The 25,000-nt window shown below is 40.8% G+C and overlaps 1 protein-coding gene across 5 annotated transcripts in view; it reads right to left on the bottom strand.

Moving 5' to 3' along the window:
- LOC131930396 (tripartite motif-containing protein 2) overlaps positions 1-25,000 on the bottom strand; it is a 52,273-nt gene that overhangs the window by 10,302 nt on the left and 16,971 nt on the right. For 3 of the 5 annotated variants that reach the window (XM_059286893.1, XM_059286977.1, XM_059287049.1), the window contains 3 exons: positions 9,435-9,550; positions 6,014-6,209; positions 1,117-1,565 (listed from right to left, as the gene is read on the bottom strand). In XM_059286893.1, coding sequence (XP_059142876.1) covers positions 1,117-1,565; positions 6,014-6,209; positions 9,435-9,536 — 747 coding nt within the window. In that variant the 5' untranslated portion in view covers positions 9,537-9,550. Of the gene's footprint in view, positions 1-1,116; positions 1,566-6,013; positions 6,210-9,434; positions 9,551-17,123; positions 17,324-18,590; positions 18,793-25,000 lie in introns of those variants that run through there. The other 2 variants (XM_059287123.1, XM_059287208.1) reach the window with 2 other exon arrangements.

Genomic DNA, 25,000 nt, shown 5'->3' with positions numbered 1-25,000 from the left:
TTGATGTTAGTTTGTTACAATTTAAAAAAAAACCCTTTGAATAAATAACTAACTGACAAATAAAGACATATTTTCTTCAACTTACCAAAACAAATTTTACTGCCGTGAGATGGGTCTACAGGTGAAACGTATCAGATTGAATACGACCAATGAAAGGTGTCACGATGCCTAGACTGAACTTTAGAAGCGCGGGACACCGGAAGCATTAAATTTGGGGGGGGGGGGGGGGAAGACGGACGGACGACATCTAAAAACGGACAGCCGATTTGACACCTTACGATTCGGCAAACTACGAAATGGAATGACGATTCGGCCTTCGGTCATTATAGACACGACGAAGGGCACTGTCAATATAACAAAAGTTCTCTATACAAAATGACCTCAACGATACGGTTTCTTACTAAAGATGGACCAATCTTGAGGTCAGCGAAGTACAAAAATCACCCAGAGAAGAATGTTGATGGAAAAGTAGGCCAAAGGTAGTGAAGGGGGTCGTGATGTTCCATGAAATAAATAATAGCTAATTGGTAACTAGGCTTACTCGAGAGTACAAGGCGAACACACGGGTACAAGGCTATCATACTTGGGTACAAGGCGGCTTGAACACCTGGGTACAAGGCTAGAGCACCTGGGTACAAGGCTAGAGCACCTGGGTACAAGGCTAGAGCACACGGTTACAATGCTAGAGCACCTAGGTGCAAGGCTAGAACACCTGGGTACAAGGCTAGAACACCTGGGTACAAGGTTTATACACCTGTGTATAAGGCTAGCACAATTGAGTACAAGACTAGCACATTTAAATATATGACCAGCACATCTAAATACAAGACAAAACTAACCCACCTGAAAACAAAACTAACCCACCTGAGCACAAAACTAACCCACCAGAGAACAAAACTAACCCACCAGAGAACAAAACTAACCCACCTGAGTACAAAACTAACCCACCTGAGCACAAAACTAACCCACCAGAGAACAAAACTAACCCACCTGAGTACAAAACTAACCCACCTGAGTACAAAACTAACCCACCTGAGTACAAAACTAACCCACCTGACTACAAAACTAACCCACCTGAGTACAAAACTAACCCACCTGAGCACAAAACTAACCAACCTGTGTACACGCCTCACACACAGCAGTATCACACAGCGAGCAGTAATATTTCAACGAACTCCCAGCATGATTAGGGCAGACAATCGTCTCCACATCCACCCCGCCCCCTTCATCCTTCTTATGTCCGTTGGTCAAACTCCCAGACACGCTCTTGCTGCCAGTCTCTAACGGCACCAGGTGATGCTGACTGGGGCTATCCCCGCCACGACGCTCCACGGGGCTGGGTCTGTCCTCACCCTGACGCCCCGCCGGACTGGGGCTGTCCCGGGGGTGACGCCCCACAAGGCCGGAGCCGCCATTAAAATCCACAGAACTCTCCGCCTGAACGTGGATATGTTCCTGCACGTTATTGTTTGTGTTGTCCATGTTCATGTGTTTGACACTACAGGTGTCACACAGGTATTCCTGGCAGTCTAAACACCTGGAAGTTGGTCTGGAAGTGGCACCTCCTGCAGGTAAGGAATCAATTAGTATTTTCTAATATAAATTAATAATCCGATTTTAAGTATATTTTAATACAGAGAATGTAGTCAGTTTTATTCGTAAAGAAACCTGAGCAGCTTTAAATAAATAAAAAGCGAGGTAATTCACATATATTTTCAGAAACTACGTAAATCACATTTCCTTTCAAGAAGCAGGTAATTCACATATATTTTCAGGAACTAGGTAAATCACATTCTTTCAGGCCAAGACATGTTATTTTAATAAGATCAGGTTACCAACGCCAATTCTTAAAGTATATATTTTATTTACTTAAACTTAACATTTAATCTTCATCACAAGCTCTTGTTTGCGAACACACAATTCAGGGGCGATAAGCAGGATCTAAGGGAGATAAGGGCATTTTAAAGCCACTTACAGGTAAGTCATAAAACACCTGGCGATTAAATAAAGGCAAGGTGTGATCCTGCCATTAATAAATCGACAGGTATGTTTTTACGTTTTCTGAATGAAACACATGTGTCTAGAAATCATACTGACTAAAAGATAGACAATGTTAAAAAATAATAATTAAAAAATTCCAAGTTTAACTTAGATATTGATGTTATACATGAAATTATATGCACCTCTTAAACTTTCAATCGATAACTGTTTTCGAGGGTTTGTTTTTAAAGTGTGTAGCTGTCGTGAAAACTGATCCTATCGAAGAGACAAAAACCGAAGAATTTCCTTCTAATGGAGAACCCCTAGAATTGATAGCTGATCAGCAAGAAACCGTTGATTCAAAAAAGAAAAAGAAACGCAAAAAGAAGAAAAACAATGTTTGTAATGGAAATAATGAAAATTCGGAAGAGAACGGTTCTGCAGCTCAAATTGAACTTATTGTCAAGGATTTAAATTCAGTCAAAATTGATGCAAAAGAAGAGCAGGAGGAAGATGCAGATGATGGAGATGGAAAGAAAAAGAAAAAAAGAAATAAAAAGAAGAAGGCCAATGTAGGGGGAGGAGCAAACAAACAACAGACTGTGCCTCCATCAATACCAATAGCAGAGCTTTTTAGCCCAGGAAACTATCCTGTTGGGGAGATCATGGAATACCCAACAGAGCAGGATAATCGTACTGCTAAAAACAGAATGACCGATGAAGAGAAAAAGATGTTGGATAAATCTCACAGCTATTTGTATGAGGATATGAGATTAGCAGCAGAGGCCCACAGACAGACCCGAAAATATATGAAGTCAATTATTAAACCAGGAATGACCATGTTTGATATTTGTGAAGAGCTAGAAAGCACAGCCAGAAAGTTAATCAAAGAGAATGGATTGGAAGCTGGTCTAGCTTTTCCCACTGGCTGCTCCCTTAACCATTGTGCTGCCCACTACACACCTAATGCTGGTGATACAACTGTCCTTGGATATGATGATGTTTGTAAAATTGACTTTGGAACCCACATAAATGGTCATCTTGTGGATTGTGCCTTTACTTTGATATTCAACCCAAAATATGATCAGCTACTATTGGCCGTGAAAGATGCAACCAACACAGGTGTCCGTGCTGCAGGTATTGATGTGAGGCTGTGTGATGTTGGTGAGCAGATACAGGAAGTCATGGAATCATATGAGGTGGAGCTTGATGGTAAAACTTATCAAGTTAAGCCAATTAGAAACTTGAATGGTCACTCTATTGGTCAGTACAGAATACATGGTGAAAAAACTGTGCCAATTGTCAAAGGGGGTGAAGCAACCAGGATGGAGGAAGGTGAAGTCTATGCTATTGAAACCTTTGGCAGTACTGGCAAAGGCCATGTACATGATGATATGGAAGTCTCTCATTACGCTCAGGCTTGCCAAATCTAAACAGTTGTTGAATGTCATCAACAAGAACTTTGGGACCCTGGCTTTCTGTCGTCGCTGGCTGGATAGGCTGGGCCAAAGCAAATACTTAATGGCGCTGAAAAACTTGTGTGATGCTGGAATTGTGGATCCTTACCCTCCTCTCTGTGATCAAAAAGGCTCATATACCGCTCAGTTTGAGCACACTATCATTTTGAGACCCACCTGCAAGGAGGTGGTATCAAGAGGCGAAGACTATTAAAAAGCTGTACTGGAAAACTACAGAAAGAATTGTCAGTTTTACATTGTCCTTTCTTTATAGAACTCAGTCATATAGATATTAAAGGATGTAAAATAGTTAAGTAAAACTGTGAAGAATTAAAAAAAAAAAAAAAAAGTAGCTGCCCTTTACATTATTGCAGTGGTCGGTAACCTGCGGCTCTTTTGACGTCCAGATGCGCCTTTAGTTTCATAATAATTATAATATTTTATTTTCAAAACTCAAAAATATTATACTGTAAAAACAAAAACAACGTTAAACAAAATAAAAATAAAACAATGAGAATAGGTGGAAAATATATTAAGTGCCCCCCACCGGAGAAGGGGGTCTGGAAGAAACACTGAGGTGTAGAGCGTATATGGACAGCTGACAGCCGCTGGGCTTTAGGCCCAGCCCCACAACTGTGCTGTGGCCACCCCCGTGGCAATGATTCCATGCTTTCCACTAATGTAGTGCACATACAAATGTTAGTGGCTCTTTAAAAATTGGGAAATTTTGTAGATTGTAACTTTTGGCTCTTCCGTCTCAAAAGGTTGCCGACCCCTGCTTTCTTGCCATGGGTAGCCACAATGTCAACATTTGGCTTCACAGCTTTAGACGGGGGGCAACAGTATACTGAGCAGTCAAAAGAAACAAAGTTGTACACCCTATTTTAATCTAGTTCTTATGCTGTTTTTTTTTCTCCATATAATTACGATATATACAATTCATGCCCATGTCTTTGAAACTGTATAAAACTACAAAATAAATTATTATTACTATTTTAAGTTTTAAAAAAAAATATAAAAAATAACTGTGGGAGGACTGCTACAGATATAGATGTTTGAAAGGGAAGAATAATTTGATGTGTCTCATTGTAGCAACATTTAATCTGGCTGCTTATAATATTTATAATATTATGTTCCTTTAATCCTAAATTTATTTCAGCTCTGCGTATAAACACTAAACCCTTCAACCCACCATGCCGATTAAAAAATAGAATTCCCTGCATCACCATTTAATTACACATTTGCATTTTCGGGTTTAAAAATAAATGTGTAATTAGAAGTTTCGTATTAGATCTATGTGTATGGAAACCATCTTGAATGAAAGTAGGCTACATGTCAGAAAGAAGTATTACAAATATAAATCTGCATCAGTCCTTATAACTATTAGAAGTCGATGATAAAAACTGAAATAGTTAAACGAACATGGCAAGACAAACTGACGCCGTAAATTACATGTCTGAGGGGAAGAAAAAAAAAGAGAGAGAGAGAGAGAACCTTTTTTTTTTTGTAATTCCCTTAAAAAAAATACCACCCCAACTTCACGCTCTCTCAAATACATGTAAAAATAAATCACTTAAAACCACTCAAGTAGAAAATCTGTTATGGACATAGTCTAGATCTGTTGGAGGGAAATAAGTATGTCTGCTTTAACTCGCGTTTAACTCATCATTCATGCTATTTTAAACATTGTTTTCTTATCAATACATTTCAAAATCTATCTCAGCAACCGCTACAGTCATCCCTCGCTACTTCGCGGTTCATCTATCGCGGCTTCGCTACATCGCGGATTTAAAAAAAAAAATTCATCGAAAGTTCAACATTGAGATACTGAGGCGTGGAAGTTGCCCACACGCCAGCAGAAGTACAATTTAGTTACATCTAAGTATATTACACACACACGCACTCGTGTCATATTTACATTATTTACACATTATTTTATGTATGTTATCTATACTATTACTATTTTATTTACATGTTTGAAACTATTCCAATAAAAAGTTCCAATAATAACATATGCAATTATATGGTTTCATATAAGTTTATAGGTAGCATAAATACACAAAAAATGTACGGATGTAAAAAATGAGAATGAAACACTACCTGGCGGGTTTTCACCTATCGCGGTTTTATGGGGACCAGAACCAGCCGCGATAGGTGAGGTTTGACTGTATATTAATAACTCCCGCTGTCCCCCCCTCCCTCCCACCCCCCCGACCCTTTACAGGACATTAAATTACCAGTTTATTATTTATTTCAACTTTCAAATTTTATAAATTTAAATTTGATGTTTTGCATCACGCATAAAGTAAAGTGGATAAATGTGTGTAAAAAAAAATTACTGTTGTAAACCAACAAATGTGTCTTTAGAAGTAGATGAAAAGAAAACTACCGTTAATCAAAGAGGTCAACCCCCCCCCCCCCCCGTAAAAAAATGATGAAATATTTAAAAAAAAAATTGTACGTGTCGACCATAATTAAAATATGGATGTGTGGTCAGTGTGTGTATGTGTGTTTGCCGTGTGGGAGATGACAACACCCCCAGTCGTCCCCTCTCTCTCTCTCCCCCCAATACCTACCGCAAGCCGTGCACAGGTCTGGGCTAGTGATGACCTTGAGGAGGTTGAGGATGAAACCGTTGGTCTGGAGGGCAGAGACCCCGTCCAGCGGGAGGATGGACTGTTGTTTGCAGACAGGACACGTGACTGAGAGAGACTCGGACGGTATGACATCACTCAGGCATAGCTCGCAGAAGGTGTGTAGGCAGGGTAACACCTGGGGAAGAGGGGACAGGTGAGACAATGGGGGGACATATCATACACAGGGGACAGGTAAGACATGGGGTCATTGAAACATCATACACAGGGGTCAGGGACTGGTGAGACATGGGGTCATTGAAACATCATACACAGGGGTCAGGGACTGGTGAGACATGGGGTCATTGAAACATCATACACAGGGGTCAGGGACTGGTGAGACATGGGGTCATTGAAACATCATACACAGGGGTCAGGGACTGGTGAGACATGGGGTCATTGAAACATCATACACAGGGGTCAGGGACTGGTGAGACATGGGGTCATTGAAACATCATACACAGGGGTCAGGGACTGGTGAGACATGGGGGTCATATACACAGGGGTCAGGGACAGGTGAGACATGGGGTCATTGAAACATCATACACAGGGGTCAGGGACTGGTGAGACATGGGGGTCATATACACAGGGGTCAGGGACAGGTGAGACATGGGGGTCATATACACAGGGGTCAGGGTAGACATGGGGGTCATCGAAACATGAGGCAGGGGTCAGGGTAGACATGGTAGTCATTGGAACATGAGACGCAGGGGTCAGGGTAGACATGGTAGTCATTGGAACATGAGACGCAGGGGTCAGGGTAGACATGGTAGTCATTGGAACATGAGACGCAGGGGTCAGGGGCAGGTGAGACAATGGGGGTCATGCAAAACATGTCAGCAGAGAGGTCAGTGACCGACATACGGGGTCAGGGACATAGACTTTGTTGAATAATATCAAATTCAGTTGGCCGGTGCCACCTCGTGGTCAATTGGTCAGTATCACACTGGTAAATATCAAGCAGAGGCAGTGGCGGAACTAGAAAAAAAGGGCCACCCCGCAAAAATTTTTTTAGGGCCCCCCATATATATATATATATATATATATATATATATATATATATATATATATATATATATATATATATATATATATATATATATATATATATATATATATATATATATATATATACATAAACACAAAATACGAACATATGATACTCATTGCTGGCCTGTTCTAGTGGTGAAAAAAAAGTTTTTTTTTCAATTAAAACAAATTTACATCGTGTCAAAATATGTGTGTAGATCTAAGTGCTTTATTGTATTTTGTGAAAATCAGTTTTATTTTAATTTTAGTTCAATACTTCTGAGCCCTCTCAATCAAAAGATTATAAAATATGAAAGCTTTGAATAAGTAATGGTGTCTGGTATTATGTTTATTTATTTATTTTTTGTATTTAAATTATTAATTTTAAATACATTTCCTTTTTATACAATGTCATTTTTTAGTAAGTTTAGTAAGTACTATATAAAAAAAATAATTAAAAGAGGTAATTGCTTTTTAATTTGTTTAGTACAAATCTATTAAATGGAGCTTATGAGCACCCCTGTTTGATTTTTTAAAGAAGGGAAATAAGTCATGGAAGTGGTTTCAGCGTTTGCTTATCTTTGATAAGTTTGATTGTAGAAGAAAGATGACTCGGCTTTCACTAGGGTTTAAAAACAAAGGGAAAAAGAATATACAAGAGTGTGGGATGGTGTCTATAGAATAAAGATAAACCAACCGCAGCTACAGTATTCTTTTTAAAAAACAACCATCAAGTCAAAACTGCAAGAAAATTATTATTTTTAACTATAAAAATAATTATTATGGGCGGCTTTGGGCCCCTAAATGGCGTGGGCCCCCCCCGCATTGCGGGGTCTGGCGGCACTGTAGTTCCGCCCCTGAGCAGAGGTACGCTTACAAGTGATCAACACCTAGTGTTATAAAACTTAAGTACAATCTATTGATTTTTAAAGTAGTTATAAACAGCTGTTTTACCGGTAAGAACCCCCCCCCCCCCTAAAAAAAAATTAAATAAAAATAAATAACAAAAAAACAAACAAAAAAAAACCAGCTCAAGTTTATAAATGTAAAGTCCATGTAACGTTTTCAAACACATTTAGTTATTAGACGAGCAATACAAAATATAATAAAAGATAAAAATAATTCAATTAAAAAAGATAAATTTGGTATTGCCGAAAATTTCTTTACACTCTCATATTTTTTCCCGTTAAAAAAAAACCAACAGCTTAACTCAAGTTAATATTTAATGCATGTTACTGTGGTAAACAAGAACTGTTCCTGTAACATGACTGAGCTTCTGTAACAACATAATCATCAAATGTTACAGCCGAGGGGACATTACTCATACTATTTAACGAGGGGAAGTAATCAGTGAACATTTGTACACCCAGCGTTTAACGAGAGCTTAACAACCGTTAGAAATTACCAACCTCGGATTGTTGCGCAATTTTGTGGTAGTTAGAGGGTGTTTATCTAATTGTGAGCAGTGCAAGAGATAGTTAGTGGCAGAGGGGTGAGTAACTGAAGCTAATGGGCTATAGTTGACCTGAACGTTTGCTTTCAAGTGATACAAAAGCACAATGGCTAGGCTAGCCGACCCTACATTGTCAGATCAAATAATATTGAGAAGTAAATTATTGAAAGATTTTACGTGTTTTTGAATGTAGCTGAAAATAATGATTTAGGAAGCTATTGCTACTTTGCTAGTATGCAGTGGCGTAGCGCGGTCGGGTGTCATCCGGTGCGGCACGTAATGGTGTCACCCCCCAGAGGCGTAACGACCCTTCCCGGGGACAAATTTTTGATTTGCATCCACTCCCTCAAACTTTCGATTTGCATCCCCCCCTCAAGTTTTCGATTTGCACCCCCCTCAAACTTTCGATTTGCACCCCCCCCGTCAAGTTTTTCTCTATATATTTTGCTATTTTTTACCTTGGTGTCACCCCCCTAAATGGTGTCACCCGGTGCGGTCCGCCCCCCCCCCCTCGCTACGCCCCTGCTAGTATGTATGACCGCAAAAAATATTTTATGATGATTATCGGATCAACGTTTTGCGGATATTTCGAAATTTATTAAATAAATCAGTCAATGCAGGCTATTTTATCTTACAAAATTCCTATCTCCAAGTACTTATATCACCTGTTGCCTACCTCTATGTTTGTATATCCCCTCTTGCCAACCTTTGGGTACTTGTATCACCTGTTGCCTACCTTTGGGGCCTTATATCACCTGTTGCCTACCTTTGGGGCCTTATATCACCTGTTGCCTACCTTTGGGGCCTTATATCACCTGTTGCCTACCTTTGGGGCCTTATATCACCTGTTGCCTACCTCTCCTTATATCACCTGTTGCCTACCTTAGGGTCCTTATATCGCTTGTTACATATAGCACAACTCAACAGGTTGATATTAGTGAAGTGTGACACGGGTCTCGCGGCTGTCATTGTCACTGCTGTCATTCTTCAAGGTCCACCTGCAACATAATTATCATTAGACTAATTAATTAATTAACTATCATTTGTTGTCCACCTGGAACATGACTTAATTAGACTAATTAATTAACTATTGCCATATCACTTATTCTATCCCATCTGGAACAGAAATTTTAATTAAATAAATTATGGTCATATCACTCAGTCCTCAGAGTTCGAATGGGACACACGTTTAATTACGTTAATTAACGGTGATTGGTGCTGTTAAAAGGTGACAGGACGGTACTCTGACAGAAACCGTCTGGACGGTCGCAATGATTACAGAAACCGTCTAGACGGTCACAATGATTACAGAAGCCGTCTAGAAGAAATACCAACTGTGCGGCACAATATATGGACGTACGAGTAGATCTAGTAATGTTCAGGAAAGCTCTGGCGGGGATCCTTAATTAATTTAATCAGGGAAATGTCATGACGACTGGGCATGGTGCTGACCAGATACCATTATCATTTGCCTAGGTCAATAAAAATGTAATGTGCCTTATGGATAGTAACGTTAGGTCTGATATTTAATTTTAAAAAGCACATGTATGTACCTTATAGTATAGCAACTTATTATTTTACTTAAATGTTATGTATGGCGCATACAAGGAACAAATAGCAGGCACAAGTTGTAAATAAAACAGCAGCCTGAGCTATGAACTTCTCTGATTCTATTGTTTGTAAACACGTATAATAAACTCATTACAAACACGTTGTGCTCTTTACAAGAGCGGCAACACATTGAAAGAATCCAATCAATTTTGTTTTATTAGCTAGTGTGTGCCGGGGAACTAAAAATAGCACGGTGAGCAGCAGTAGTGGTATCATGTTGCATCTATACAACTCACTCAGGTCTACACGCGCAGTCACCCGCACCGTACCGGCCCCCACACCACGGCACCCGCACCGTACCGGCCCCCACACCACGGCACCCGCACCGTACCGGCCCCCACACCACAACACCCATTTTGTCAACACAAACACATTCTCTCTCTTTATACATATATATATATATATATATATATATATATATATATATATATATACATATATATACATATACATACATATACATACATATACATACATACATACACACACATACATACACATACATACATATACATACATATACATACATATACATACATATACATACATATACATACATATACATACATATATATATATATAGGCCCTATATATATATATATATATATATATATATATATATATATATATATATATATATATATATATATATATATATGTATATGTATATGTATATATCAATGTATGCATACTTTGTATATTTATTTAAAAACTAGGATTTCAATATTTATGATGCATCAACAAATCTATAGTAATTATAGTTAGCTACAAAAATATATAAATATACAGGATAAAGTCTGCAGGTTTTGAACCCAACCTCCGATAATGTCTAGGGCTAGAATGATGTTGTAGGATTTACCAACCACGTATTGCAACCAGTCAACATTTGCTGAAACAATTAGTTCACACACCAACCATGACACAGCGGGTTGATCTAGTCCATAAAATTAGCCGCCATTACCATGTGTGACATGCAGCTACTAATGCATGACATGCTATCCGGGACGTTCTCCTGTACGTCCGCCATCCCCGGCATGCTTGCTTTAGGTTTACCGTATACATGCTGATAGGGGAGCTATTTCAGTGTACAACAGTAGGTCGGGTGGGTTCTAAAATAGCGGAATATTTTGGTACTTAAGTGTGAGTGTATTGCGATCGTATACCGGGAGACTATCAATAAAGGTAACAGCTAAGCTAAGATAATTTAGAGAACAGATTTGGTACTAAATTTAGTATAGAATAGTTTACATGAATACATTCTTAAACGCATAATGGTTAACATAGTTTTAAAATAAACTTGAAACTATCGATTAACGATACCTACATATTCCAGAGGCGTAGCGACCTTTCCCGGCGCCCTTTCAATTTGCCCCACCCCAGGGACAAACTTTCAATTTGGCGCCCCTCCCCTCATATATTTTTTATATTTATGATGCAAAACTGCAGCTAAATGAGCTTTTAATTTTTTTCAACCCATTTTGACGCCCCCTACCTAGGGTCACTACTGCCCTATACTCCACAGGGAGTGATGCGGATTAAGTAGTAAGTAGTACCTAGGGTCACGCCGGGGACATATGTACCCCCCGTCCCCGCTCGCTACGCCTTTGACATTTTCGATTACTGGGAAAAATAGCAATACTTTAAAAGTTGAGTATAGTTTAGGCTTATGTTTACTAACATTTAAGAGTATAGTTTAGGCTAATATTTGAAGTATCCTTATCGGCGATCAAAGTGAACCAAAACATGTCCCTAAATTTTAGTCCCCACTTTATGTAGAGTTAAGTGGTTTGATCTCAGAAATTTATCTTGGCACTTAAGAATCGAAATGTGCCTTCGTTTTTTTTCAACCATTGGCAGATTTTTATCAATCTCTGTCTGCTGCCTACCCGGCACGCTGACGTCACATAAGACATGTCGGGTCTGGCGATCTCAGACTTGCAGGTAACACACAGGTACCTGGCTGGAAAAATCCCAAGGTAACAATAGGATCTGTGGCTAGGTGCCCAGTGGGTACTTGTGTGAAGGCGTGGTTCTGTCTTGTGCAGTACTAGGTGGGTAGGTGCCCAGTGGGTAGGTGCCCAATGGGTAGATGTCCAGTGGGGGGGGGGGGGTTGCCCAGTGGGTAGGTGCCCAGTGTGGAGGTGCCCAGTGGCTAGGTGCCCAGTGGCTAGGTGCCCAGTGGGGGGGGGGATGCCCAGTGGATAGGTGCCCAGTGGGTAGGTGCCCAGTGGCTAGGTGCCCAGTGGGGGGGATGCCCAGTGGATAGGTGCCCAGTGGGTAGGTGCCCAGTGTGGAGGTGCCCAGTGGGTAGGTGCCCAGTGGGTAGGTGCCCAGTGGGTAGGTGCCCAGTGGGGAGGTGCCCAGTGGGGAAGTGCTCAGTGTGGAGGTGCCCAGTGGGGAAGTGCCCAGTGGGTAGGTGCCCAGTGGCTAGGTGCCCAGTGGGGGGATGCCCAGTGGATAGGTGCCCAGTGGGTAGGTGCCCAGTGGATAGATGCCCAGTGGGGAGGTGCCCAGTGGATAGATGCCCAGTGGGGAGGTGCCCAGTGGGGAAGTGCTCAGTGGGTAGGTGCCCAGTGGGGTGGTGCCCAGTGGGTAGGTGCCCAGTGGCTAGGTGCCCAGTGTGGAGGTGCCCAGTGGGGGGGGGGGGGTGGTGCCCAGTGGGGAGGTGCCCAGTGGGTAGGTGCCCAGTGTGGAGGTGCCCAGTGGGGGGGGGGGGGTGGTGCCCAGTGGGGGGGGGGTGGTGCCCAGTGGGGGGGGGGGGGGGGTGGTGCCCAGTGGGGGGGGGGTGGTGCCCAGTGGGGAGGTGCTCAGTGGGTACTTGTCCATGGGCGTGATTCTGTCTTGTTCTGAACTAGGTTCCAGAAGATTCACGCATTAGGCTCAATATTTTACTAATTAGGTTAACTGGTGGATCAATTTAAAAAGTAGTTCAGGTAGTATTGTGCGAGACTAATTATTTGACTGTCTGGGTTTAATAGCGCCTGGATTTGTGGTAGGTTAGCTATCTATCATTAATTAGTTGATTAAGTAGATAGATTACGTATTGATTAAGATAGTTGATTAACGGATTAGACTAGTTAGTGTGCGGATTATGTTAAGTAGTGTACCTAGACTTGGAAACTAGAGAAAATGGACTATGAAGTTAATTAAACGAAGTGTTGGACTAATTAAGCCGTGTACATAATTAGTTTTTGTAGTTAAATATTTGACACGCAAAAGACTAATTACTTTAGGCAATGGAATGCAAGTTAGATTATCTGTAATAACTAATCTCAAAGCAAACTTAATTTCCTAAACTAATTCAGACTGATTAGATAATTAACAATCAAGAGCAGATAACTCCAATCTATCCATTCATCAATTTTTTGTTGCTTTAAACTTTTAAGTCCTATCACAAAGACGTCAATACTAAGGAGTGATCTCCCTTACAAGAATACAAATAAGAGAACTACCCGTACAATTGGATAGAAGAGTGGTTGCCCTTTCAAGATATACTTTGAAGTAGAACAATTATTTTAGGCATGTAACATTTTGCAGAAATGACAGAATTGGTTTGTAATATTTGGGCCGAATCCAAAACTCTCTATTCCGTTTTACAGTAGTGTCTGTTTAAAACGGAGCAAATGGAAATGAAGGAATAAAAAAATAAATAAACAATAGACAATGTCGGGCCAAAGGTTTACTAGACAAATATATTTTTACTTTCTCGTGTACAGAGTATAGAGAAAGTATTGTTATGACATTTTTACAGATTTCGTCGTTTTACCTCTTTACTTGAGCGAAATATAAAGGGTGTTTTTTAATAGTCAAAAACCTAAATCGAGATATCGACAAATTATGTCAATTTTGCTGGAATTGTAAGTATTAAAAAAATTAATAAAAAATATTCCTAATGCCAAAAAAAATAAAATAAATGTCTGATGTTTTTAAGACGTGTTTAAAAATTACAATTCAAATTAAAAAAAAAACAAAACAAAAAAACTTGGGGTTAAAGATTAGACCGTTAAGTGCACCCTGTTGACATGCTATCAGACAAGAGGCCCCCTGCAGGGCCGAACTTAAAGCGTGGGATATCTGGTCAGAGATTATAAGATCTCTCTCACCACTACCCCATACGTCCCACCCCTAACCTCCACTCCAGTGGAATAGTAAGGATTTTGTCATTGTAGGGAATCTAATTTGTTTATATATATATATATATATATATATATATATATATATATATATATATATATATATATATATATATATATATATATATATATATATATATATATATATATTACATAAATACATACATATATAATATAATCGAAAGCAAAGCCTGTCCTATAACTAACAACATGAGACTATAAAATTTTGGGGTCCATCGGAGGAGGGTGTACTAACCCCACCAACAACCATCCCCCTACACCACTGCTCACAAACCCCACCTATTACCCCACTCGTCCACAGTCAGGACCTGTGTTTCTTTCAGACCATTTTCTCCGACGGGGAGAGGTACTTGAATCTTCCGGGGGGGGGGGGGGGAAGGGGGGTGGGTTGAAGCATTTTTGTATATAAATTATTTTTTGTGGGTAGGGGGTAGATATGTTTCGGGAGGGTGAGTACCCCCCCCCCCCGCCCGTACAAAGAGATGCCTGAAAGAAACTCTGAACTGGAGCTAACACAATGTTGGCCATCTTAAACAATTAATATACAGAACATAACGAGTGTTAGACTAAAGAAGTACTAGGTAGACAAATTTACAACTATACAATATAAGTAGGCAAATGATCAACAATAAAATATTCACATTTGTGACTTGATTAACGTATGGCCACTGTGTTACACAGTGAAGCCAATTTTATAACCAGAGCTGTAAGTACGGTAAATCGAATGTATGTGGGTCAGTTTTATAAGCTGGGCATGAGTGAAGTGTTATAAAACTAAAACTATTAAAATATGGTGGACGGTATTGAGAGCATCTGAATTTGAACATAGATAGGCCAATCATGAATTTAGTGTAAATGCAAACACCATTACTACGAAAAGTTGGAAAAAACACCAACATACATTTAAGACGTACATGATTTAGGTTTTGCAAAATGACGTAATGACATTGATTGATAGGAGAGATATGACAGGTGAATGGCTATCAACAACGGTTGCGCCATATTGTCACATTCTTTTGTATCCGAGACAATGGGAGTAATTTATGTTTGGATAAGAAGAATGATTTTGAACAAGCACGGTTTTAATTTTTTGTTTGTATTGCTCGACGGGGTCATGGGTCATTACACTGCGTGACCCCCGTAGTTTATTGACGCGGTAATTTTAGAAAGGTCTTGATGCGGGTATTATGTAATGGTTATATTTGCTCAGGTCTAACGACCAACTTGGCCAGGTCATGCTACTGGTATATCCGGTAGGTTCTAGCTTCACCTCTGCTCCTGTCCAACCAGGTACGTGACCTACGTAGCCCAGCACCATGTGACCTGCATGTTAGGTCACAGTTCAAAAAGGTCAGTTTGGACGGTTTTTTTTGTTCACTTGAAAAGCTGGTAAAGTTTTTCACGATTCCAAGGGTGACGCTCAGGTAAGTGGTGACCCACGACCTAGTGGTGACACACAACCTAATGGTGACAAACTGCTAAGTCGTGACACACAGCTGAATGGTGACCCACAGTTGAATGGTGACCTGCAACCTAGTGGTGACCCGCAACCTAGTAGTGACACACAACCTAGTGGCGATACCAACCTAGTGGTGAAAAACCTAGTGGTGACACACAACCTAGCGTTGACACACAACCTAGTGGCGACACACAGCTGAATGGTGACCCAGGCTAAAATAAATAAGGTCACGCAATTCCCTCTGTCAAGGAAACCATCGAAAGGTGACCTTGGCTGGAGTGACCCAGGTTTCAGAATGGTGACCCAGGTATGAAGTGAAGCTTAGCAGATCACCAGTACCGTCACTTTACATTCATGGGTAATAGACCCTATTATATTTTCAGCCAAATATTACATTTTTTAACCCTTTAATATTTTTTAAATAAACCGGGAGTGATCTCCCCTAAACTTTCTCGAATATTCTTATATTAAATAACAGGGGATGGGAACTCGGGCTATAGACATGATTTTTAATCCATTTTAAATACTTAAAGTTTTAAAAATAGAATAAAATCTCGTAGACAAATTAATTGCACACCAAGTGAACGCCAAATAAAAAAGCGCATAATAGTGCGCAATATTATTAGTACTTTTAAAATTTACATTAGTTTTTTGAGAAATCGGAAGTAGCGTAAAGTACTACTTCCAGTCAACGGAAATGACTCAAAATTTAATAGAAGGTAGAGAATTAGATCTTTTACTTACATATGAAATTTCATTTATCTATCTGAAATAGTACTCAAGTTATAGGCTTTTGAAAAATTCAAAGTAGGAAAAGTACCACTTCCGGTTATCGGAAATCGCTCAAAAGTTGATACGGATCTACGATTTCGATTAAATACTTATATATGAAATTTCATCAACCTAGCTGTAACGGTACTCAAGTTATCGTGTTTACACACGGACAGACAGACACACAGACAGACACACAGACAGACACACAGATATACGGACAAGATTGCAAAATTATGTTTTTCCGTATCAGTGAGGTGTGAAACGTCGAGATTTGTAAAAATCTCGATTTTTTTTTTTTGCACGATTACAAGACTTTCTCTATACTTCGTATATACGAGAAAGTAAAAAAGTAACACGATTGTAAATAAGTCTTTCAAAAATAGTTTTTCCTCTTACAAAAATCTACATATGAAATTAAAATAGATTTATTCTCTGTTTACAACAACTGAACAGCAATCAAGTCAAATTTAAAATCACAATGAAGTCTACAGTTGACGTCTGATAAACGGTGTGATAATTTGCCTGCCGTGTAGGCCAAAGGTAAACATACTAAACAGGAGTAACGGGACTTACCACAAATAGCTTTCGCTTGTTTAAATATCACACCGCCATTATCTTTGTTGTCAGTCGTAAATTTAACAACGGTATTTATATCATCGTGTGCATAATCCAAACCAACACAACACTTCCCTTATGTTTAGTGGTTCCTAAAGAACGACTGAGTTCTAGATAGTCACTTGAAGCAATCTTCCATAAAGTCACGAGTCGCCAACTTGAACTGAACATGTGTTGAACGAGACCGGCGACGTTTAAAAACAAAATCGAGAGTGTAAAAAAAAAGTAGGTCAGACAACAAACGGATGATTGCATCAAACCGAGTTATCTCCCGTGCGAATCTGACCTTGACCTTGAGCACACACACAACACTACTATCATCAATCGTTACAAATCGAGGGGAGAGAAGCGACCGGCGCGAATCCGGGGTGAAGACGGTAGCCTTAAGGTGAATGGTAAACAATGTGGTAAACTCGATACTTTTCAAATGGTAATCAAAGCGAGGTAGCTCACACGATACTTTTGAGATGGTAAACACTGTGGGGTAGCCTACACGATACTTTTGAGATGGTAAACAATGTGGGGTAGCCTATTCGATGGTAAACAATGGTAGGTGTCCTGCACGATACTTTTGAGATGGTAAATAATGTGATGTAGCCCACACAATAGTTTTCCTTGCCCACTATGCCCTGCCGCCTTGGGTAGACTCAATGACGTTCTATGGACTTGAACCCGGATTCGAACTTGAGACTCGGGTTAGCCGTCCGTTTCCTTACCCACTGAATGAACAGGTATTCTTCCTTCAGCCGTACAGGTGTATGTTTTTTTTTAAAAAAAATCAGTGTCTTAAAAAACCAGTGTCTTAAAAAACCAGTGACTTAAAAAATCGTTGTTTTAGAAAAGCGGTGTCTCAAAATGCTGCTATAATGGAGTCTTCATTAGCAGTCGTATATAAATTGACGACACGCTTTTTGAAAGATATAGCCCCCCCCCACCCATTACACCATTGCAAAACATTGTCACAAGTCCGCGCCCCTCCCCCATTTCCCATCTCCACCCCCACTCCAGTGAGCTGGGTCAATATTGATCTATACCCCATATTTTATAATACAATATAACACTGAAAAACCATCACCACACCCTTTTATGTTGTATAATATGTCCGTGACTCTTAGTATCGATGAAATTTTTATGATTTATTGCCTATTACTTGAATGAACTCCTATATTTAAAAAAAAATAAAATAAACGAACATAAGCGACGAATGCTACTTAAAATAGTAATTTATTATCACACATTCAAATCTATTACCATAAAACACATTATCGCTACCATCTATAGTGACCTCAGTGAACCTTAATTCGTTTAAAGCTTTTAGTTCACTCTGTTACAAATATATAGCCTAAATTCCTTTTGTTTTCATCGAACTTAGCCTACATAAGTATAAGAAAAAAAGATCAAATGTAAATATTTAACCAGTTTTACCTTGAGCACAAAACGATTTAATCCACCTTAAGTACAAATGTATCCATTAAAGTTAAAAAACGTGGATAAGAATCCCAAGTGAATAATTTTCATCGAGCAAAAGTTCTATTTCTCCAGGTAACACAAACACCTGCGGTATGTCCCAGGTACACCCGCGCCTGTTGTTAGAGAGAAACGCTGATCACAGCTAGCAGACGAGAGAACGCAGGTCGATCCTGACGAGAGCCGGCTGATCTCCTTGCCTGCGGTCAAACAAGGGAGGGCACTGGTACACAACTCGTGGAAGTAGATTGCGGCCCTTTGTTGTATTGATTGGGTGAGCCCAATCTTTAAAATTACATCTTATGTTTGAAGTGTTTTTGTATGCTGAAATTTGAATTGCAATGCTAGGTTGTGGACTGGGTGAGTGTGAGCGTCTATACGTATGGTTGTGTTGTCGGTGTGGAAGAAGGGGGCGGGTGTTATTTATCACTTGACTTAGAAGGAGGGGTGGGTTTAAGGTTAAGAAATATTGTAAACGAGCCGGCCCGCGGCATAACATACGCCGCTATTTAGTTGTTTCTAATTTTCAATAATTCATAATTTGTGAATTCGACAGTACCAACGCTGACACTGAAAATATTTCTTTAAAACACTATAAGTAGCTCGTTAAGGACCATAACCCCCCCCCCTTCCTTCCCTCCCTCCCCCCTCCACCCCCCCACCCCCCCCCCCCCCCCCTACGTTTAAAATCGTTGGCTCTGCTTGTAAACATTTAGAGTGAACACAGCTCACTAAAACCATGTAGGGGTGGGGAGGTAGGGAGAGCGTTTGCAGCTTGTTTTCTAACGGCTCGAAGAAGAGAATTATATATATAGATAGAGCCATATAATGTGATTAAATTCAGGATTAAAGAAAAGTTTAGTGACAACTGCTTTGTTTGTACTAAAGCAATTATAAGAGTAAACAAAAATGTTTCGTTTACTTTAAACTGGTGTCGCTTATAATACTGTAATATGGTATACCGTAATATAGTAATGGAGGCAACTATCAATATAATTATTGTCAATGTAGTTACTGCTCTAACATTTATATAAAAAGATTTTCAACCCAACGACTAAATTTAACAAGAAAATAAAATGTGCGTTCCTGCTTTTTACCTACACCCCCCACCCCCGGGGGAACCTTCTAGTGCGTAGTTCAAACACTACTGGTAGGTAGGTCAATAGCTTAACCCACGGGCTGTTTGGACTCGCCATCTTACGACAAGTTCCGATGACAAGTTCCGTTTGACAAGTTCTCCTTGTCCCACTAGTACAGGGGTCTCCAAACTACGGCCCGCGGGCCGGATGCGGCCCGCGAGGTCCTCTCATCCGGCCCGCGGAGATCTTTTTGTCCACGGAAAAAAAACGTTTGTTGGTGATGGCTGAGGAACTTTGCCCAGAAAAATCAAAAACATGCCTGGAAGAAACTGGCCCCCGAACTGAAATTTGATAGTTAATGCGGCCCTCGGACTGAAAAGTTTGGAGACCCCTGCACTAGTACCACGTGTACGTGTGTACAAATTGACTGAAAAAGTTTTAACGCTAGCTACTGCTGTTGGCTGATAAGTTGATGTCAGACATTACTAATGACAGGTTTGTGTGACATGTTCACGTGACTAGTTCGTATGACTAGTTCAAGTGATAAGTTCATATGACAAGTTACCGTGACAAGTTCACGTGACAAATCCAGGTGACAAGTCCATGTGACAAGTTCATGTGACAAGTTCACGTGACAAGTTCACGTGACAAGTTAATGGGACATGTTCATGTGATAAGTTCCCGTGGAAGGTTCCTGAGACAAGTTCATGTGAAAAGTTCATGTAACAAGTTCCCGTGACAAATCCAGGTGACAAGTCCATGTGACAACTTCATGTGACAAGTTCCGGTGGTAGGTTCTCATGACAAGTTCCTGTGACAAATTATTTTGTGACAAATTCCTGTGACAAGTTTGTTTGACAAGTTCGTGTGGGAAGTCCAAATGACAAGTTTCCGAGATATATTTCAATTACAAGTTCCCATCACAAGTTCCCATGACAAGTTTCTGTGACAAGTTCATGTGTCGAATTCATGTGACAAGTTCATGTGACAAGTTCATGTGACAAGTTCATGTGACAAGTTCATTTGATAAGTCCGATTGAGAAGTCGCTGTGAGAGGACCGCGAGACAAATTCCTGTAGGTCTTATGACAAACCCAGGGGACATGTTTGTGTGACAAACCCATGTGACATGTTTGTGTGACAAGTCTCTGACAGGTTCCTATGACAAGATTCCGTCACAAATTACAATTTCGTCCGACGATTTGTTCAGGGTACAGCCCAACAAATGCTGCTGTACCAGGACATTCCGTACCCAATTTGAAACCTCACCGTACCCATCTTGTTACACACTCGAAACTATCCTCCCATCCCCCTACCCCCGAGGTTTCAACTATAAACATTCTCCATCTACTATACAGTTTACAACCACGTCTGCAGATGACGTAGTGTTAAGTAGCACCAGAGGACGTAGTGTTTTGTAGCACTAGAGGACGTAGTGTTTTGTAGCACCAGAGGACGTAGTGTTAAGTAGCCCAGCACCAGAGGACGGGGATTGTAACTGTCACAACTCACAACACGATAACATTTTTTGTTACTGCGATACCGGGCTTGAGTGTTGATTTACAAATGTCACTGTGCTGTGATTTAGGGACATTATTTTTTTTACAGGTGTCACCGTACTGTGATTTAGGGACATTATTTTTTTTATTTTACAGGTGTCACTGTATTGTGGCATTGTTTTAAAATGTCATTGTGTTGTGATATAGGGCCGTAATTCTTTATTTACAAATGTCGCTGTGCTATGACATAGGACCGTGGTTGTTTATTTACAAATGTCACTTTGTTGTGATATAGGGCCGTGGTTATTTACAAAAGTCACTGTGTTATGATATACTGTCATGATTGTTTATTTACACATATTGCCATGATTGGGGTGGGGGGGGGGGGGAAGGGGGAGTGGAAGGACATGCTTGTTTATATACGATTATCACAGAATTAGACTTGGTAGATTGTTTTTGACGACCTGCTCTGGAGATCGCCAATTTTAAAACAGCATAAATAGAAGAGAACAGGCTTGATAAGGGAGCAAGCATTGATAGCGTGGATCTCTATTGAAAGAACACGATTTTTATTTGTTGTTTTCCTACGTAACTCTCTACAATAATCCAAGAAGGAAGTTATCTAATTGAAATCAATGATAAAACGCCTGTTAAATTGAGATCACCCTCCTCCCTCCACACCTTCATAAGGTGAACTTAAAAATGACGCCACATCCGTGTCATACCACCCCACACCTCAACCATGTAACATCCCACACCCCATCTAGGTAACATCACCTATCCAACACTCTAGGTGATATATCCAATACATCGCCTATCCAACACTCTAAGTGATATATCCAATATCAGATGTTTACATTCTGTGGCGGGTGAAACACCGACAAAATCGACTCTAGCACGTAGGGAGCAACATGATACAAAGACCTGCTGGCTTACACAGGGGCTTTAGTAACGGGGCTAATTCAAATGGGCTTTCATATTGGGGCTTTCAATTTTCAAACAGGGTCTGTTACAATGGGGCTAATTCACATGGGCTTTCATGAAGGGGCTTTCATTTTCAAACAAGGGATGTCATAAGACATAATGACGCTAATTTAAAAGGACTTTCAAACAGGGACTTCTTCTTCTTCTACTGCGTTCTTAATTAAGTTTATGGCGGAGGATTTAAAAAAAACAACAAGTCCAACTTCGTGGATGAACTGGACTGTGGTCTCCAGATCTATAGATGCCCCATATAGTTTTTCCTTGAGTGGGGTGTATAGGGGCCAGTGTTTGGATCGCACCTGGTTGTATAAGGAGCAGTCCTGGAGGACGTGCTCTGTATTCTCCGGGGCTAATGCAAAGGGTCTTTCACACAGGGGTTTATTTTAAAGGGGCTTTCACACATGTTGTTAATGCAAACCAGCTTTCACACATGGGCTAATGCAATTGGGCTTTAGCACAAGGGGTTTTCACACAATAACCGGGGTTAATACACAATAGGTCTTAAGGTTTTGATAGAAGGGGATTTACGGTGAAACTAATACAAAGGAGCCATCTCTTAAGGTCTTATTCAAATAGTGGCACACATATCGTCTTCCAAATAGAACTGTCAAAGGGGGATAATCACACATCATTTCTTAACAATGGGAAGCTCAAATGGACTCTAGTTTTTCATTAATTTAAATGAAATACTATAAAAACAATGGAAAGTTAAAAAAAATATATAAATCTTTAATAGCAAAATTAAAATTAAAACAAAACAAAAAACAACAACAAAAAACAAACAAACAAAACAAAAAAAAAAACAAAAAAACAAAACAAAACAAAAAACAACAAAAAACAACAAAACAACAACAAAAAAAAACAAAAAAAAAAAAACAAATCAAAACAACAACAACACACAATTTGATAATGAAAATTTATTTAGACTAACCTTCTGCCCCAGTACGTCCAGCTAACCTACATATTAGGTGCATATCCATTGTAAACTCTCACACACCATAGGGGCGCAAAACAGGGTAGACAAAAAATAAATGAATAGAACGAGCAGCATTACTGATTTATACACAGTCGATGTTAAGAAAACAGAATGCTGCTATTCTTAAAGGACTTTCTACACAAATTGTGTGATACAAAAAATAAAAAAAATAAAATCAAACAGCTGTAGTGGAGTGTGACTGGCAAGAAACGCCTTCAACTTTTCCATATGGGGGGGGGGGGATTTTATGCTAAGATGAACAAATATATAAATAGTGAGGGGGCGGCAAAGTGAATATATCACCTAGGGCTGCGGAATGATTTGCCACCCCTCTGCTCAGGCCCACTCCCCTATTGGTCTGCGCCCTGCGTGACCTAGATATCGAAAAAACCCAATTCCAATCCAATATAGAATTAAAACATACCCCGAACACCTACTAAGCAAATTAGAAATGGTTTTAGAGAAAGAAAATAATTATTGATAAATACTTTTATAATGCAATAGAAAAAACCAATGGCGTTCTTAACCTGCCCCCCCCCCCCCCGCCCCTCCCCATCTTTAGAGCGTTGCCACATAATCTCCAACACCCCAGGTTGTCTCGCCATAGAAATGGAAAACGTGTTTAAAATCAGCGGGGCGGGGGTGTAATCAGACACCCTGAAGACTTAATCTGTGGGATTAAAGGATTAGATGTATAGATTACAGCGTCGTATGGGTCAGGAGACTCTATGGGTGTGGTAATGAGGTGGGCATATTGGAGGGTGTTGGGAGGTGTGAGAGGTGGGCATATTGTGGGGTGTTTGAGGGTGGAAGAGGTGGGCATACTGTGGGGTGTTTGAGGGTGGAAGAGGTGGGCATATTGTGGGGTGTTTGAGGGTGGAAGAGGTGGGCATACTGTGGGGTGTTGGGAGGTGTGAGAGGTGGGCATATTGTGGGGTGTTTGAGGGTGGAAGAGGTGGGCATATTGTGGGGTGTTTGAGGGTGGAAGAGGTGGGCATATTGTGGGGTGTTTGAGGGTGGAAGAGGTGGGCATACTGTGGGGTGTTGGGAGGTGTGAGAGGTGGGCATATTGTGGGGTGTTGGGAGGTGTGAGAGGTGGGCATATTGTGGGGTGTTGGTAGGTGTGAGTGGTGGGCATATTGTGGGGTGTTGGGAGGTGTGAGTGGTGGGCATATTGTGGGGTGTTGGGAGGTGTGAGTGGTGGGCATATTGTGGGGTGTTGGGAGGTGTGAGTGGTGGGCATATTGTGGGGTTTTTTGGGGGTGGAAGAGGTGGGCATATTGTGGGGTGTTTGGGGGTGGAAGAGGTGGGCATATTGTGGGGTGTTGGGAGGTGGAAGAGGTGGGCATATTGTGGGGTGTTGGGAGGTGTGAGAGGTGGGCATATTGTGGGGTGTTTGGGGGTGGAAGAGGTGGGCATATTGTGGGGTGTTTGGGGGTGGAAGAGGTGGGCATATTGTGGGGTGTTGGGAGGTGGAAGAGGTGGGCATATTGTGGGGTGTTGGGAGGTGGGAGAGGTGGGCATACTGTGGGGTGTTGGGAGGTGGGAGAGGTGGGCATATTGTGGGGTGTTGGCAGGTGTGAGAAGTGGGCATATAGTGGGGTGTTTGGGGGTGGGAGAGGTGGACATATTGTGGGGTGTTGGGAGGTGGAAGAGGTGGGCATATTGTGGGGTGTTGGGAGGTGGGAGAGGTGGGCATACTGTGGGGTGTTGGGAGGTGGGAGAGGTGGGCATATTGTGGGGTGTTGGCAGGTGTGAGAAGTGGGCATATAGTGGGGTGTTTGGGGGTGTGAGGTGGGCATATTGTGGGGTGTTTGGGGGTGTGAGGTGG

This window comes from Physella acuta, unplaced genomic scaffold, assembly GCF_028476545.2.
Source record: "Physella acuta isolate Inbredline_101_S28 unplaced genomic scaffold, ASM2847654v3 ptg000010l, whole genome shotgun sequence".
Lineage (NCBI taxonomy): Eukaryota > Metazoa > Mollusca > Gastropoda > Physidae > Physella > Physella acuta.
The sequence above is the reverse complement of the archived record's forward strand: the minus strand, read 5'-3'. Positions and strand labels throughout refer to the sequence as shown.